At 44.0% G+C, this 16,378-nt stretch overlaps 1 protein-coding gene across 1 annotated transcript in view; it reads left to right on the forward strand.

Annotated features, from left to right (window-relative positions):
• LOC135406581 (lipoxygenase homology domain-containing protein 1-like) overlaps window positions 1–16,378 on the forward strand; it is a 72,339-nt gene that overhangs the window by 8,216 nt on the left and 47,745 nt on the right. Inside the window, exons 4-9 of the mRNA XM_064640897.1 lie at window positions 805–921; window positions 5,352–5,514; window positions 8,015–8,169; window positions 9,014–9,223; window positions 11,274–11,397; window positions 15,294–15,502. Of these exons, the coding sequence (XP_064496967.1) occupies window positions 805–921; window positions 5,352–5,514; window positions 8,015–8,169; window positions 9,014–9,223; window positions 11,274–11,397; window positions 15,294–15,502 (978 nt within the window). The remainder of the gene's footprint in view (window positions 1–804; window positions 922–5,351; window positions 5,515–8,014; window positions 8,170–9,013; window positions 9,224–11,273; window positions 11,398–15,293; window positions 15,503–16,378) is intronic.

Raw genomic sequence — 16,378 nt, forward strand, 5'->3', positions numbered from 1 at the left:
AAACTGTCTCATGCTATGGTTAATTTGTGCAGAGCAAGGTTCTCTACATTCCTGGAGCAGGAGTTCTGTGAAAACTTTTAGCTAAAATGCAAGCTAGGGCATAACTCTTAGAGGAGATCATGGAGATGCTCCAAGGGTTGGAGCCTCTCTGCTCTGGAGCCAGGCTGGGAGAGCTCGGGGTGTTCACCTGGAGAAGAGAAGGCTCCAGGGAGACCTGAGAGCCCCTTCCAGTGCCTAAAGGAGCTCCAGGAGAGTTGGAGAGGGACTTTGGACAAGGGCACGGAGTGACAGGACAAGGGGGAATGGCTTCACACTGACAGAGGGCAGTTTTATGGTCGATATTAGAAAGAAATTTTTGGCTGTAAGGATGGTAAGGCCCTGGCCCCGTTTGTCCAGAGAAGCTCCATCCCTGGAAGTGCTCAAGGCCAGGTTGGATGGGGCTTGGAGCAACCTGGGATAGTGGAAGGTGTCCCTGCCCATCACAGGGGGTGGAATGAGATCAGCTTTATGGTCCCTTCCCATCCAAACCACTCTAGGATTTTATTCTATGATTCTAATATGGCATCAACGCTACTACTTGCTTCCTCATACAGACTGGAAAAATAAGAAATAAGCTAAAGAAGTGGTGCCTCAAAAATCACCAGTTGTTAATGTCGTAATATTTCTCTGCTTTTTGTTTGTTTGTTTGTTTTGAGTTGGCTTTCTGGTTTGTTTTTTTTTTTTTAATTTGGGTTTGGGGCGGGTGGTGGTGATTGTTCATTTGTTTTGTTTGGGTTTGTTTTGTTTTGTTTTGTTTTCCTGTAGCTGGAGGACGTTGGTGACATGATTGAAAAGATCCGCATAGGACACAAGGGTGGAGGGCTGAACTCGGGGTGGCATTTGGACCGTGTGGCGATTCGGAGGCTGCTGCCAAATGGGAAGGTAGGCTGTGAATCCCAGCACTCCACGCCACGTTTCCACGAGCAGCCGTTTCCATTTCCCAAGGCGCATCTTCTGTATGCAAAGTGTGATTAACACTGAAAAATGACTCCCTAAAGAGCAATGCGCGCTAAATGAACTTGCTGGAGCTTGGGGATCTGGGGACAACGAACATGTATTGCCATGTTTTATTCTTAGAATGTTGATAATAAGGCTCTGCAGTCACTGGCTTTTTAAAGCTTCATCTTTTCATGTGTAGCTCTGTTTTGGGGAATCGCAGGGAAGGAAGTGGAAAGTGGGTGTAGCATTTCAGAATAAAAAGTATTGTGGCTAAACAGGAACAAGAAGTAATTTCATCAGTCCCTTAATTCTGGAAGAATAAGTGCAGGGAGCCAGTACAACTAAGACAAGCAAAATGCCTGTCAGTGGAAGTCTCTGAATCACTCATGTTAAGAAAATCAAGTTAGATGCTAGGATTTTTGGTTGCTCATGTCAGCAGGATTAAGGCAGTGCAGTCAGATTGATCATCTTGATCTTGTCCACATAAGAAACTCTTTCTCAGCCCTGCTTTCAGATGCTGGCTATAGGAACAGGAATAAATCTGGCTGTGGGGAAGTTCAGAAGAAAATCACTTCTTCAGGGGTAGTCCAGAAGAGCAGTAGCTATGTTTGGGAACACCTGGGCTCTCTCCCCTTATTCCAAAGGGATGTCAGCTTTTATCTCCACTCAAGTCTGCCCCCTCCTCAAGTGACTTCTAGTATCAAGTGTTGGTGTAAACACAGCTTACTCAGCCATGGTGAACCTACTTCTCACCTTGCTTCCTCCTTCAAAATTTCCAGGATGTGTTTTACTCTCTTTGCTACACAATCAACTCAAAGATCTGCCTTGAGCCCTCCTTACCACAGAATCATGAAATTGTTTAGGTCGGAAAAGCCCTCTAAGATCATCAGCATTCTCCCAGCACTGCCAAGGCCACCACTAACCCACACGACCAGGTGCCACATCCACACTGCTTTTAAATCCCTCCAGGGATGGGGACTCCACTACTGCCGTGGGCAGCTGTTCCAGGGCTGGACAACAATTTCTTCTTTCAGGGGAGAAATTGTTTGCAATATCTAACCTAAACCTCCCCTCATGCAACTTGAGGCCATTTCTTCTTCTTCTGTCTCTTGTTACCTGGGAGAAGAGAACAACCCCCACCTGCCTCCACCCTCCTTTCAGGGAGTTGTACAGAGGGTGAAAGTTTCCCCACACTCCTATCCTCCTGTACAAGCTTCTTCCCAAGCCAATACTCTCTGATTTTTTCTCATGATCACCTATTTGCCAGTCTGTCATTATCAGACCCGCGCTGTATTGCCCAACCCTTGCCTCGTAAAGCTTCATTAGGTTATTGAGCAAATTTACATTTTCAGAGACATTGTTATTGGTCATAGGTTAGGGAGGATGCAGAGGAACATGGAAACCAAGGGAAAAGAGATTCCTGGGCTGCTTCTTTCTACACTTTGTGAAGTACCCGAGAGTTTCAGGTTGGGTGCTCTTCCTTTTGCTCAGAAAGGGTCACAGGGCTGCCCCCCCTCTGCAGTCATTGCAGCAGCTTTGAAGGGCAGATGGGTGAGAAACCTGAAGGTGGAGGGAGGGAGGAAAGCCCTGAACAACTTAGGAATGGAGAGGTTTACAATTCTGCTGATCTTTTGATTATGGCATGGGAAAGAAAGAAGAAAGCAGAGCACTGCACGATGCCGCTGATCAGCCGCAGGATATTATGACCTGCCACAGGATAGCAATATGCTGCCAACGCTTCTAAAAGCTGTGCTACCTGATTAGACTGCTAAGATGTGTCTAGATGTATCTGTAATGCTGCAAAAGAAAAATGAGGTCAGTAACTTTTCAGATTAAATTGAAAGCACTTGGGTAGAAAACTAGGATTGTTGCACGCTGAAAAAACTCTGTCTTGGCATGCCAATTATATTTGATAATTATATTTCGTTTGTAACAACTTGGAGAAGGGAAAGGCACTGATTTTCAGAGCACTACACCCTGCTTCTAGCTTAGGGCCAGACTCAGATTCTAATGAAACAAATTCTGTTCAGGGCTGCAAGAGGATTTTACCCCTGGTAACATAAACCAGTGCACTTTACATCACACAAATATTAATGCAATCACTAGCAAGGAAATTGCAATAAAAACTGTGGCAATGACATAGTGGTTAACAGTAATGATACAATTAACTCTTGCAGTAACTGCACATTATGTCCCACTGTGCAGTCATTGGAGTCCCTGGATATCCTATTACCAAATAAACAGTGTTCACATCAGTGGCACGTACAGCCAACAGTATGAAAGTTTAGGAGCAGTTCAAAGCATCAGTGAGAGATGTGGCTGAAGTAGGATGTCTATCAGGTGGAGAGAGATTCAGCACTGAACCATCATTCTGGAAAGCCCCCTCTTCCCAGTCCGTAGGTGTGGAGATCAGCACAGTTCATCATCTCAGCATACAGTAAGATAACACAAGGTAAGCCAGTGCAGAAATGAGGAGGCAGAAGTTCTGGTCAGTCATTAGTTGCTGTCACTCTGCTTGTACAGCACAAATAACACTGGAAAGTGAAAGGTTTGAAATATTCTGAAGTGCTGCTGGTGTTCTTTGACACCATTTTGTTATGTCATGCTCCAAACCCCCTTACGGAGTTAAACGTTGCAAGTCTGGGGCTGAACTGCAGCAGTGCAGGAACCAGCAGAGAGGAGGAGAAATGGTGTTTCATTGCCAGCTGCAGATTTGGGCTGCGTGGACTCAAAGGGCAATTCTGATGCAGACTCAAGACAGTCACACAAGCCCTTTGGAGGGGTTCAGCTCCCACAGATCAACCTCTCCGGGATCTGTGTGTGGTGAGACAGGGACCGGTTAGTTTCAGGTTAGCTGTGACTGGAGTGCACAACCCATTCCTCCCTAGTGATGGTGCCAAGACAGGCAGGATCTGGCAGTTCCAGGGAGTACAGTGCTGTAGTACACAGTGATAGCAAATGTTCAAGATTGCTACAGTTGAGAGCTATTCCCTTCCTTTACTGTGTATTAATGTTTTAGTATTTATATAGTAAAAGTAGTGAAGAAAGGACCCTGTATTGGCTTGATAAATAATCACAGCAAAGTAACTAAGGTGAAAATTATAAATACAGGGCATCTACAAGAGAGCTGGACCAGGGCTTTGGACAAGGGCATGGAGTGACAGTACAAGGGGGAATGGCTTCACTCTGACAGAGAGCAGTTTTAGGTTCGATATTAGAAAGAAATTCTTGTCTATGAGGGTGGTGAGGGCCTGGCACAGGTTGCCCAGAGAAACTGTCTGCCCCATCCCTGGGAAGTGTTGAAGGCCAGGTTGAACAGGGCTTGGAGCAACCTGGTCTATGGAAGGTGTCCCTGCTCATGGCAGGGGGTTGGAACGAGATGATTTTTAAGGTCTCTTCCAACCCAAACCATCCTGTGATTCTATTAACATACATTTATATGTTATGATGAAAGTGATGGCACACAAAGCGCTGGAAAGAGCAGGAAGTCCCTGTGCTGTGTAAGAGAGAAATTATGAAGTTGTCAGTAAAGAAAGGGCCATTTTTTTTTCTTTATTTAGTTACTGTGAGATTAAAACTAACTTATTTTTTTTTCTTCTGTTCAGACTTGTGGCCTCTGTGACTTGCATGGTGGCTCATGTCCCTTTCTTTAGGGAGTCATAGCCTCGAGTTCCCAGCACTCAAAGCCTCCAGCATCTTACCATCTTGGAGACCTTATGGGAGTCTGTTCTTAATGAATGATCTGGGACTGATTTTGTTTACTGAGTGCAAACCACATGTTCTATTGTTTTTGTCTGTTTCATGATATAAATCATTTTTTTTTCCACCAAAGTGAAGTCAAAACAAAGGATCAAAAATTAAATCAGTATTTTTCTCCTCTTAATGAATGTATGGGAATTGCCTGGAAACCAGCTTGAGTCACAGAATTACAGGGCAAAATTCTGAATTATTGAGTTCAGAAAGAAGAAGCCCTACTGACTTCAAAGAGAATGCTGCCTGAGTAAGGACTGAAGGGAGATTGCAAAGTCTCAGTAAACACAGCTTCAGCAGGAATGGTGCAGTCCTGATTAGGAATTTGCAACATTTAAAACCGGGAAAGGCAGGGATCTGCTGGATCATACAGCCACTCTCACACAGCCATGAGAATACTGTTCTCTGCTGCACATTCTGTGCTTCGTCTCAGAGTCCTCAGATGTCCTATTTCTGGAGGAAATATATTTCTGTGTGCTATTTCAGGTCTGCCTCTACATACACACACACATACGTGCACGAGTTGGAAATACCTGCCTGTGTGTCAGGGTATTTTCAAAGGGGAGATGCTAACACGTGTCCATGTTGTTTTGAAGAGATTATCTCTGTCATGTTTACTCCAGGGCTCAGAAACTGTCACATTTCCATGTGAAAGATGGCTTGCAAAGTCTGAGGACGACGGCGAGACTGTCAGAGAACTGGTACCATCCGATATTTTTACTGAAAAACTCATGAAGGATGGGACACTCAAGCAGATAGAGGAAGAAGTTGAAGACCCATTGGAAGGTAGTGTAATCCTAGGAGTAGGTAGTGACCAATTTGTCTGATTTTTTTGGTACAAAACATTTGGATGTGTGGTTCAGGCAAACGCAACACTGGTACAACTGTTTGCTTTTCTTTCCCTTCCTCTTCTCTGGCCTCTCTTACACCCGAAACGCTTCTGTGCAACAACATCATCATTTGCCTGTAGGGTTTTTCAGAACTTGTCACAGATGCCCTTCTACACAGGCAGAGTTTGCATGTCTCCTCTGATGCCCAGCAAAATTTTTACATCCTGTCTTCCAGGCTGTGTTAACATTTTTGCTTGATTGCCCAGCTCAGCTGTCCTGTGCACTCTGCCCCTTCCTTTCCTACCCTACCAGTCTGAATTATGCTCCTCTTTCCTCCCAAAATTGTTTTCCCTCCTGCCCTTCAGGTACAAATGGACATCCTTAAGAAATTTGGATCTGTGCAGCCACCTTCACCTCATTAAAGTGCCTCTGGGGAGGCGAATAAATTCTTATTCAGTTCTGAGCCCATCTTATACAGTGTTGACATTTAGTGTTTGGCCCTACTGGTGGCTGAAGTAAGTGAACAAGAACTGAAATTTCACCCCTAAATCGTTGCTTTTCTGTATGTCCAGCTGTTCTTACCTCTTTTTCCTCTAAGAAAGGTACTCCTTTTGCCTCCCCAAGCTCATTCTGCCCTTGAGAGAGGTCATGAACCTTCCTCATCCTGAGCAGAGCAAAAGGAATTCAGCTGCCATTTCCATTCTTGATTCTTCCATCTGGCAACAAGATGATTCAACAGAAAAAATAATTTATCTCACTGTTTCTTTTCTTTTCAGGGTCTGATTTGCATTTACAGTAGAACATTGTCAGGGTGGAATTTTTACGGATTATCAGTGTTTTGCATTGCCAAGGGAAGAGGGGCCTTGCTGGGAGGAAGGCTTGGAGCCTTTTTGCACTTTAGAACTGGGAGGTGTCCTCCTTCCTCCTGTTAGGAACTGCGTGGTAGCTCGTGTGAGATTTTTTTTCTTCCTACGGAGGCAAAGATGATTTTAAAGTCAGTTACTAAGTGTCATGACACTGGTAAGGGTTTCCCAGAGAAGCTGTGCCTGCCGCATTCCAGGAAACACTCAAGCTCAGGTTGTGTGGGGCTGTGATAAACCTGGTGTAGTGGAAGGTGTCCCTGCCCACAGCAGGGGAGTTGAACTAGATGGCCTTTAAAGGTCTCTTCTAACCCAAACAAATCAATGATTCAACACTTCTATGACTTCTAGATGCCGGCATGACATTTTCTTTAACTTACTAATTTCTGTTGCTTTACCTTGCATCAGTTACCACGTGTTAACTAACCTAGGTGACTCATTTTTCCTTCTAAAGGTGAAACCTTAAAACAAGTTTTACAGTCTATGGAATAGAAATTCTGGATAACTGAAGGTTTCTTCCAGCTGGGATCTAGGGCTAAGTTTGGGAACTTCTGCTTTAGATGTAAAATGTGAAGGGGCAAACCAGAAAACTCAGCATTGCACCTGGTCTGATGGATGTTTGCAGGTGATGATTCTGATCCATTTCTTAGAGAAATCAATGGAAATTTTTCATGGATGACAAAGCAGAATAGGGTCTGTTTTACCGTGAAAGAAGAAAAAGACAATATAGCAATTTCCTTCAATGCTGTTAACATACGCAGAATCCTAACTAAGACTTTGCGCCTCTTCCTAATTTGCATTGCCCTGGGATTTGCAAGGAGGCATTTTCCATGGCTCATATGCTACGAGGGTAATCAGAGTCTTGTACAGTCCCTCATTGTTTTCCTGGAGAGGATGCTTTCAGTAACTGTTTGTTTTCTCCGTGTAATTTGGAGAAGAGTAGCAAAATAAAAATAGGAGTATTTAACAGGTTTAGTAAAGCACATTACTAAAGGCTTGATGAGGTTTTATTGTCTCATCACTGAGCAAGCTAAAGAGAAAGGATACTTACACAGCACAGCTTCAACACTTCCTTAATTAAATACTGTCTCAGCAAAAGGACCCAGAAACCTGTTCTCTGTCTGTTTGGGGAATTTATAGAGACACATGCCATTAACTCCTGTAGTAATTGCACATCTGAATCCCCAGAGTTTGTTTATGGAAGATGGAGTATTAAGGATTGATTCACAGCACTGAATGACTTGTTCTCAGATCTATGTCTCTGGAGCCTTCATATGAAAAGGTGCTGAGTTCCCTCACCTCTATCGACTTCCCATCCAGTAATAACCATAATGATTCTTTGCATTTTTAACTGTGAACTATGTGATCAAAGCAACACACAGGCATTGATTAGAATGAGAAAAGGAAAATCAGCAAATTTCAGTCCAGTGTTTCTCCAGTCTTTGGATCAGAAACCTGAAAGGAAAAACCATATGGGATTTAGAACCTCCAAGAACTGAGCAATGAGTAGAAAATTTGAGGACCATTTTCTTAGGTAAATTCATATATCTTAGTAATTCACCTGATCAGAAGTCACGCCTCTCCTTCTTTCTGCAGTTCATACGTACAAGATCACCGTGTTCACTGGGGATATCTATGGCGCTGGGACAGATGCTAATGTTTTCCTAAATATCTACGGAGATCTGGGGGACATGGGAGAGAGAAAACTCAGTAAATCTGAAACAAACTTCAACAAGTTCGAAAGAGGACAGGTACAAACACAGTGGGTTAATACCACTTTCCATTTCTCAGTCTCTAACCTAACAAATCCATGACTGTCTTTATAGGCTGAGTTTTCCTATGAGGGATGGATTGATTGATTCCATTTACTACATTCATTATCTCTTGAAACGCTTTGTATGGATTGTCAGCTGGGTATTAGAAATGACAGGCACTGCAGCAAACAGGCAGATGTTCCTGTGAAGTCACTGATGGACAGATTATGAGCTTGGTCCACATAAACTGGCTTCAGCTCTTGGCTGCAGATTTGGAAGCACACAAATTCTGGGGTCTCTCATTCCCATAGCCTCTGTGCAATGGATTTGCATGTATACAGTATATACTGGAATTCACGACAAAGGATGGTAAGTTTATGGGGCCTAAACTGTGTCTGTGCTTGAGAAAATAACACTAAAAGTGATACTCCATGGTCAGTCCATGAGTTACATTCACAGCTTTATATTGAGATACTCAGATAATAATGGTGGCAAAGATTGCTTTATCTGGATTGTCCATACAGATCTAACTGCATTAGAAAGGGAAGAACACTTGAACTTAAAAATCTGCCAGGATTTCAGTATTCTAACTAGTTGCAAAAAGTGATGTTTTTTGCAGCTGTCCTCCTAGCAGAGACAGGCTTTAAAACACTTCCCTGCAGAACAGTTTTAGCTCACAGATATGCCTCTGTAAGGCATATATAAAGCTTTTATCCAAACACCACCCTGCAATATGGAATTTAAACACATGTGCTCTGCAGTCCCTCTTTTCTGCTTTTGTTCAGTAGATGATCTGTTGAGAGCTTTTTAACAGAATCAACTGCTCTTGAACACTCTGCAGGAGGACACATTTACTATAGAAGCTGTGGACCTTGGCATTGTATACAAGATCAAGATTCGTCACGATAACAGCATGTTCAGCCCTGACTGGTTTCTGGAAAAAGTGGAGATCCTGGACGAGACCACAGAGGAGTCATTTGTTTTCTTGTGCGAGCGCTGGCTCTCCAAAAAGAAAGAGGACAAAAAGATAGAGCGCACGCTTTACGAACAGGTACAGTTATGGCTCAAAGCAGATCCCACTGCTACTCACAGAAATGAAATTATTGAATATCTGGTTGAAGTCCAAGACAGCTCATTAGGGACTTAAAGGGTTTTTTTGGCTTATCCAAAATGAAATTCTGATTTTCAGACGAGAGCTGAAAGTCAGACCACTCTCAGCCCATTATCACTAGCTCTGTAATTTGCAATTTCAACGGAAAAATCAAGGAGTGTAAGAGGAACTCTTCAGATGAGAGCTCAGTACCTTGCTGATGCACAGCAGAGTGTATTTCCCTGCTGCTGTCCTTGCTGTGCCCACAAAGGTTAGCAATGGGTCCCACTATTCAAAGTCCTGAAGCCAAAACATGGGGTCCTTTGACTTCATCCTCACTGGACTGGATGGGTTTATCTTTTCAGCTCCCTATTCCACTGTTGCAAACTAAAAAGTCAGGTCTCTTTGCATCGAATGTTTTTTTGGTGAAATGCCCTTTCTACTTGCACACACTCTATTGCTTATCAGCCTAGCAGAGCTAATTGGAATTCGAGGGACATGCTCTAAGTAAAATTAGCAAACAAGATTAATAGACTTCTCTTGCTTCTATAGAGTAAGACATAATAAAGCAGCTGATTATAAGTTCATTGTATTTAAGGAGTCCACTTTGCAAAATACAGTGACATTTTAATTGACAGTTACCACTGAAATTATCATCGATGAAATTGGCCCAGACTCATCCTGGATGCAACAGAGCGGATGTAAGAGGAGTTACACCATGGATGAGTGTTGCCATATGCTCCCTCATAAAACTGCAGCAGACAATGCTGTGAGTGCTTGTGGTCCTGCTCACCCCGCTGCTCATATCAGTTCACAGTGAGGAAAAACTAAAAAAACTAATCACTCTTTTTTTTTTTTTTTTTTTTTTAAATTATGTGGCTGTGTGGTAAAAGCCTCACGTTTATTGGACAGTGGCACCAAAGACATTGTCAGTAGCCCTTCAAGTACAGCAGATGTTTCGTATCATTCAGCTTTGCAGTACTTTGCCCCTTGCACTCTTTGACCTGTGCCTGATGAGCAGCCCTGGGGACAAAGAGCTGAGGTGCTGGTAGGGGAGAGGATGGACATGGCCCAGCCCAGAACCCCACAGGGCTGGGCTGGGCTGATCCCACAGCGTGGGCAGCAGGGGAGGGGGGGATTCTGCCCCTTTGCCCCCTCAGGTGAGATCCCCCTGCAGAGCTGCCTCCAGCCCTGGGGAACAACAGCACAGGGACGTGGAGCTGCTGAAGCGAGTCCAGAGGGGGCACCAAGTTGATCAGAGGGACAGAGCAGCTCTGCTGTGAGGGAAGGCTGAGAGAACTGGGATTGTTCAGCCTGGAGAAGAGAAACTTCAGGGTGACCTAATTCTGACCTTCCAGTACCTGCAGGGAGCCTACAGGGAAGATGGAGAGAGACTTTTTACAGGAGTGTGTAGCAAGAGGACAAGGGGGAATGGCTTCACACTGAAAGAGAGTAGGTTTAGAGTAGATATTAGGAAAAAATTCTTCCCTTTGGGGCAGGTGAGGCCCTGGCACAGGCTGCCCAAAGAAGCTGTGGCTGCCCCATCCGTGGAAGTGTCCAAGGCCAGGTTGGACAGGGCTTGGAGCAACCTGGTCTAGTGGAAGGTGTCCCTGCCCATGGCAGGGGAGGCTGGAATGACATATTCTTTAAGGTCTCTTCCAACTGTCTTACGATTCTGTGAAATCTGGCACTGCTACATCGATCTGAATTTCCTACTGCTCACACAGGTAGCAGAGAAGAAGCCACAACTCACCAACAAAGTCCGTTAGGTCTATTATTTTTTTCTTTTATTATAACACACATCCAAAATGGCCTGTCAGGGTTACCAGTGAAGTAAACGAATGACCAGCTGTAAATTACAAGTCACTTTGATTTGAGCTACACTGAGTAAAAAAGGTACCTGGGGAACTACAGGGGTTTCTTCTCATGTTGTTCTTGGAGGCACATGGGAACAGCTGACAGCACCTGAGCACTCAGCCTCACTGCTGCCCCATACATACCTTCCAAACAGAGCTATGAGGGCGACCGGAACAGCCTGGATGGCTCCTGTCTCAGCGTGTCCAGTCAGGACAGCAATGCAAACCTGAAGGAGACCAAAAAATCCAGACTGGTCAAGGCAGCAGAAGAAGGCTCAAGTGAGTGAGCGTGGGTGAGCGTTTGCCTGCATGCCTGCATGTGTTCTTGGCTTTCCGTGCTTGGTGGGCTGCGTTCATCCTGCTGAAGATCAAGGAGAGGCGGGACAAATTGTTTCTCTTCTCCTTGTGGCATGACTGATTTGGGAAAGGCTGGATCAGGGCTCGTGTTCCTGTGTTTGTTGCTTTTCCTATAGCTCTCTGACCCCAGCAGTGGAAAAAGCCATGGAGTTGACAGCGACTTCAATGTTTCTAGCCTGTTTCTTTGACCTACTCAAGACGGTATCTCATGTAGCATATTAGATCTGAATTACCAAAGGTGTGTTTGAATTTCTTGGGACCTTATTTGTCCCATTTAAGCCACCTTCCCTTTTCATGATCAGGTTATCAGTGCTTCATCACCAAGGATATTTATTTCGTATGAACTTGAACGTGATTTATTTTAGAACCCTTCATGTTTTCTCCTTACCACATGTAGCTGCATCACAACAGCTGTTGTGTTGGAAGGGGAGTGGGATATGGGGAGCTGAGCAATAGTACAGACAAGTTTTTTGGCTCTCAGGAAATAACCTTTCACCGAGAGTGCTCAGTTCTTTTCTAGAAGGCTGTCTGTCTAATTACTGGGCAAAGAAGCAAGGTCTGCTGAAAGGCAGGGAGTCCATGAACTCTGGGCTGAGTTTTCTGCTCAAATAACTGACTAAAAGAGTTGGTGGCACTAGCGTAGAATTTCATCTCTAGACTCTTGTTTCTGAGACAAAACCGAACATTAAAGAAAAACCTGTTTCTGTATTTCACTTTATAAAAAGTGAAATATGCCAGTCGGTGTCTGCAAAGGCCACCTTCACACAGGGAGTCTAGTCTAGGGATAGTGGAAGGTGTCCCTGCCCATGGCAGGGAGATTGGAACAAGATGAGCTTTAAGGTCTCTTGCAACCCATGCTTTTCATGATTCTGTGTTTCTGTGATTTATATACTCTTTTTTTGACCACCTTTGTGTTCCAGGGCAATGACTTACCAGCTAAATTTCACCTACGGTTTTTTGACATCCTACATGGGGTCTTTTAGCTTTAGATTAAGGTCTAGATGTGTGGTTACAATTCCGTGTTGTAACAACTAACTGGGCAGCATCACAGTTACTGTCTGTCTGTGTGCTCTTAATCCACAGCAAGTGCAAAATAATGAAACTTATCTTAAATTTCAATGTCAAGCAATGTGTAAATTACATCATTTGCCTTAGGAGTTTAAGACTGCTTGCAAGGGGAAGCTGTCTGAGGAGACTCACACAGATGGTTACTGCAGCTCATCTGATGTCCAGTAGCTTGTTGTGGTGTGATGCCTGGGTGGCATGTCCCACACTTTTCAGCTGGGGACAGACATAATGCTGCACGTTGCTCAACCTGGTCTGCAACCCATGTGTCTTGGGGCAACCCTTCTTTTGTAATCCCACATTGTGCTCAAATAAAAAAAATAAGTGATTCCCATGTTCCTTCTGATATTACTTCTGTGGTGTGACAATGGATAACATCTGCCACGTTGGCATCCCTTGTAGTTTCACAAGTAATGGGTAAAACATGAGCGTTTCCCATGAGAAGCCCTCTCCAGCAGAGCTAGGACCGTTCCCACCATCCCCATTATGCCAGGGTGGTCTTTCATCTCTGAGTCCTGGAGCTTGTCATCACCACTATCTCTGTTCAGTGACTTGGCCTCATTAAGGAAACTGCTTCCTGAAGGAATGTCAGATAAGATGGACTGGTGAGACAGACAGCCACCTCCTGAGCTGGATAAAAAGCCAGCTGTTAATGAGTTGATTAGGGAAGTGGTATTGGGAGTTGCCTGGGAAAGGGAGTGACGGTTTGAGCAGCCCAGTCCTGACTCTGGCATGACCAAACTGGCAAATGCCTTTGGGGGGCAGGAGATGATGTGAGGGTGGAGCACGGGGAAAGGTCCTCTTGGCTTGGATCCTGCTTAGGTCTGAGCTGGGCACCCTGCTCCATGCTACCAGACAGTTCTGGAGACGGTATGGATGCATCCCTAAGGAAATCCACCCCACTGTGAGGGGAACATGTGCCCTCAAGCAACCTGACCTCTGTGCTGGAACTCAAGGGAACAGGGCAAAGAGAAATGGGCTGGAGGACCTGTGGTGTCCTGCTGTGGTCACTTGCTCCAGGTTTTGCATTCTCCCATGTTTAAAAAAAAGGGAGCTGTGAGTCCCAGAGGAAAAGGGAGACAACAGGGAGGAGAGATAAACAAATTAAAGGATCCCTTTTCCAGTTTTTCAAAGGAAAGAGCAGCAAACAGTGTTTCCTGCTGTCTGGTATCAAGCTACTCTATATCTCTGTATTCACTATTTAAAGTGGAAAATGATGATTACTCATAGTTCTTTTTTATAGATGTTTCAGATAGTTTGGCTTGAGGATGCAACATCAGATGGAAATGCTGGTAGTTCTCTGTACTTGGTCTGGCACAGGAGAACAGGATAAAAACTGTGTTAAAGGAAAATTTTTGTCCCTATTCAAAATATACTTTATTTGAAAGTCTGGAGGTGATCTAAACATGACTGCTTGATATATTCTTATAAAATCTGCCTTGACTACAGCTACACCCTTTTTCCTGCTAAATGCATTGCATATCATTATGCTGATGAACACACTGAAATGTAAATTATACCATAAAGGGGAGAATAAATCTTGCCTAATCATCAGTTTGTTTTGTGTTGGTACACAAAATCCTCTAATTGGGGCTGAATTAATCTCTTTGGTTTCTGCTCTGTCCAGAGGTAAGAACAGGTTTGGTCAGCATGAATTCATGCCTTCCCTGATGTTGCACAAATATTCTGAGTCTGATATGAGTTTCCAGTACAACCCCCACCTCAAAAATATTGTTAGTCATTCTAAAACAAAATTAGATGTCGATCTTGGATAATTTGAATACCAACCAAACTTTTTGCCAACATATAACCCCCCTTTCTTTTTTAATCAAAAAAGTGATGATGAAGCCAGGCTGTTTTAAGTCTGTGACGAAGCAAGTTTCAGAGCTCTGAGTCTTGTCAGAACTGTTTGAACAGCCCTGCACAAATGTTCTGAGAAATCAAACGAGTATTCAGCGACTAATTCTGCACCGCCTGCTTGGCTTACCCAAATGAGCTTTTGGAAAGCCCTTGAAAAGCAGTCTGGCACTTCCTCCCTTTTAACAGCTGAACTGAAATTTCTGAAAACCACAAAAAAACCACCTCCTCTTTCCCAAGCCTTGGCCTGAAGGTTTTTTCCCTCACCAAAATTATTATGTAATGCATAGAATTACTGAGCGACTTGCCTTTAATACAAGGATTATTTTCTGTCTGCCTGGATTTGTAAAGTGATGCTGAAACCCTGAGCTGCCCCATAGATCACAGCAATCCTTGAATGAGGCACAAAGGAGAGCATTTGTGGTTGTACTGGGACATTCAGTTGGTGATGGCTTACCTTGGAGTCGGCATAGATTTATTTGTCTTTATTGAACAGGGAGTGTAAGATCATTTTGGCCTAATAGCCTGTTTAAGATTTAGGTGCTCAGACTCATCTTCAGGAAGGTCTCTTGGTGTCAATAAGGATTCAAGCCCTTTGCTGTTCTGTCATCCATTAGGGAGAAATCTGGACTTATAACCTCCTTGCAGCTAGTAGGGTTGTCTGGGGAAATTAACCCTTGCAGAATTCAGTCCCAAACGTGCCATGGGCAAGTAGTCTCCAAAGCACACTTGTAACCCAACAAAGCATGATGTTATCGCTTCTCCAAATGAATTCAATGGGATGTGAACCTATTTAACATGCACAACTGCTCCCTCTGATGGGATGAGTCCCTGGTTTCCTCAAGTCTCACATAAATGCGCGGGGTTTCTGATGAATAAACCTCTGTTCGTTGCAGTGATCCCCTACCACATCACCATCACGACAGGCACAGAGTATGACTCCAGCACCAACAGCCGGGTGTACATCATCATCATGGGTCCCCAGAAAGTGCAGACAGAGAGGCTATGGCTGGATCTCCCAGAAGGAAAAGACGAGTTTGCGGATGGCTCTGTGGAGAAATTCTCAGTTTGGGGCCTGGATGTCGGGGAGATCAAAAAAGTGGAGGTAATGCTGTGAGTGCAGCGCGAGCACTGGAGGGATATGAGATACGTGGCCAAAGAAAGCACATGTTCCTGTTATTCTTAGCAGTGAAGGAGAGGCTCCTGGGTCTAAAGGGAATGTAAACAGGGATGTGCTAATGAGATTTCACATGTGTCTGAACCTGAAAATAAGTATGCTTGACAAAACCAGGATCCATGTGAGGCAGAAGATAATGGTGAATTATAAAGAAGTTTTTAACATGTCTCAGTTTTGTCCCATCTCTGGCACTGTTTTTTTCTTACTCAACCCCTTTTATTGAGAGATGCAGTGAAGGCTCCCAGGATGCAGTTCTTCATCAGTCTTTTTCCTACTCATTTTTTTCACTACTTTCAGTTGGGTTTCATAAATTGTGCCAGCAGTGAGAAACACATCTTGTATAATTTTCAAGCTAAACATGAAAATTGTTTTCACAGCTTGGAGGACCCAGGCTTAGAGAAGAGAATTAATCATCATTTGTTAGTAACGTGCACAAATAGATTTTGGTACAGGAACCATTTTTTCTGCAATGGCTCAGGGAGGCACAATTTGCATAGACCCTCCATTACTGAGCTTAAACTTCACATGAATATTCCAGAGTGTTTGCGTACATCATTCTTGCTTCATATGGCAGTTCCATCTCCTGAAATCTTGCTCCAGCCCCTCAGGGGCTGAAACCCACAGCATTTGAGGGCTTCAGGAGCCTATTTAATTTCATTTTTACCCCATGCCCTCTGTGGAAGTAAACCTACCAGCTGATGTCTGTCCTTGTATACTTGGAGTGAGACAAGTGGAAAAAAATGCAAAGAGAGAAATCCTAACTTAGAAATTAGAAAATCTTTGCAGTTGTATGCCCTGTTTTAG

The sequence above is a fragment of the Pseudopipra pipra genome, chromosome Z, assembly GCF_036250125.1.
Source record: "Pseudopipra pipra isolate bDixPip1 chromosome Z, bDixPip1.hap1, whole genome shotgun sequence".
Classification (NCBI taxonomy): Eukaryota; Metazoa; Chordata; class Aves; order Passeriformes; family Pipridae; genus Pseudopipra; species Pseudopipra pipra.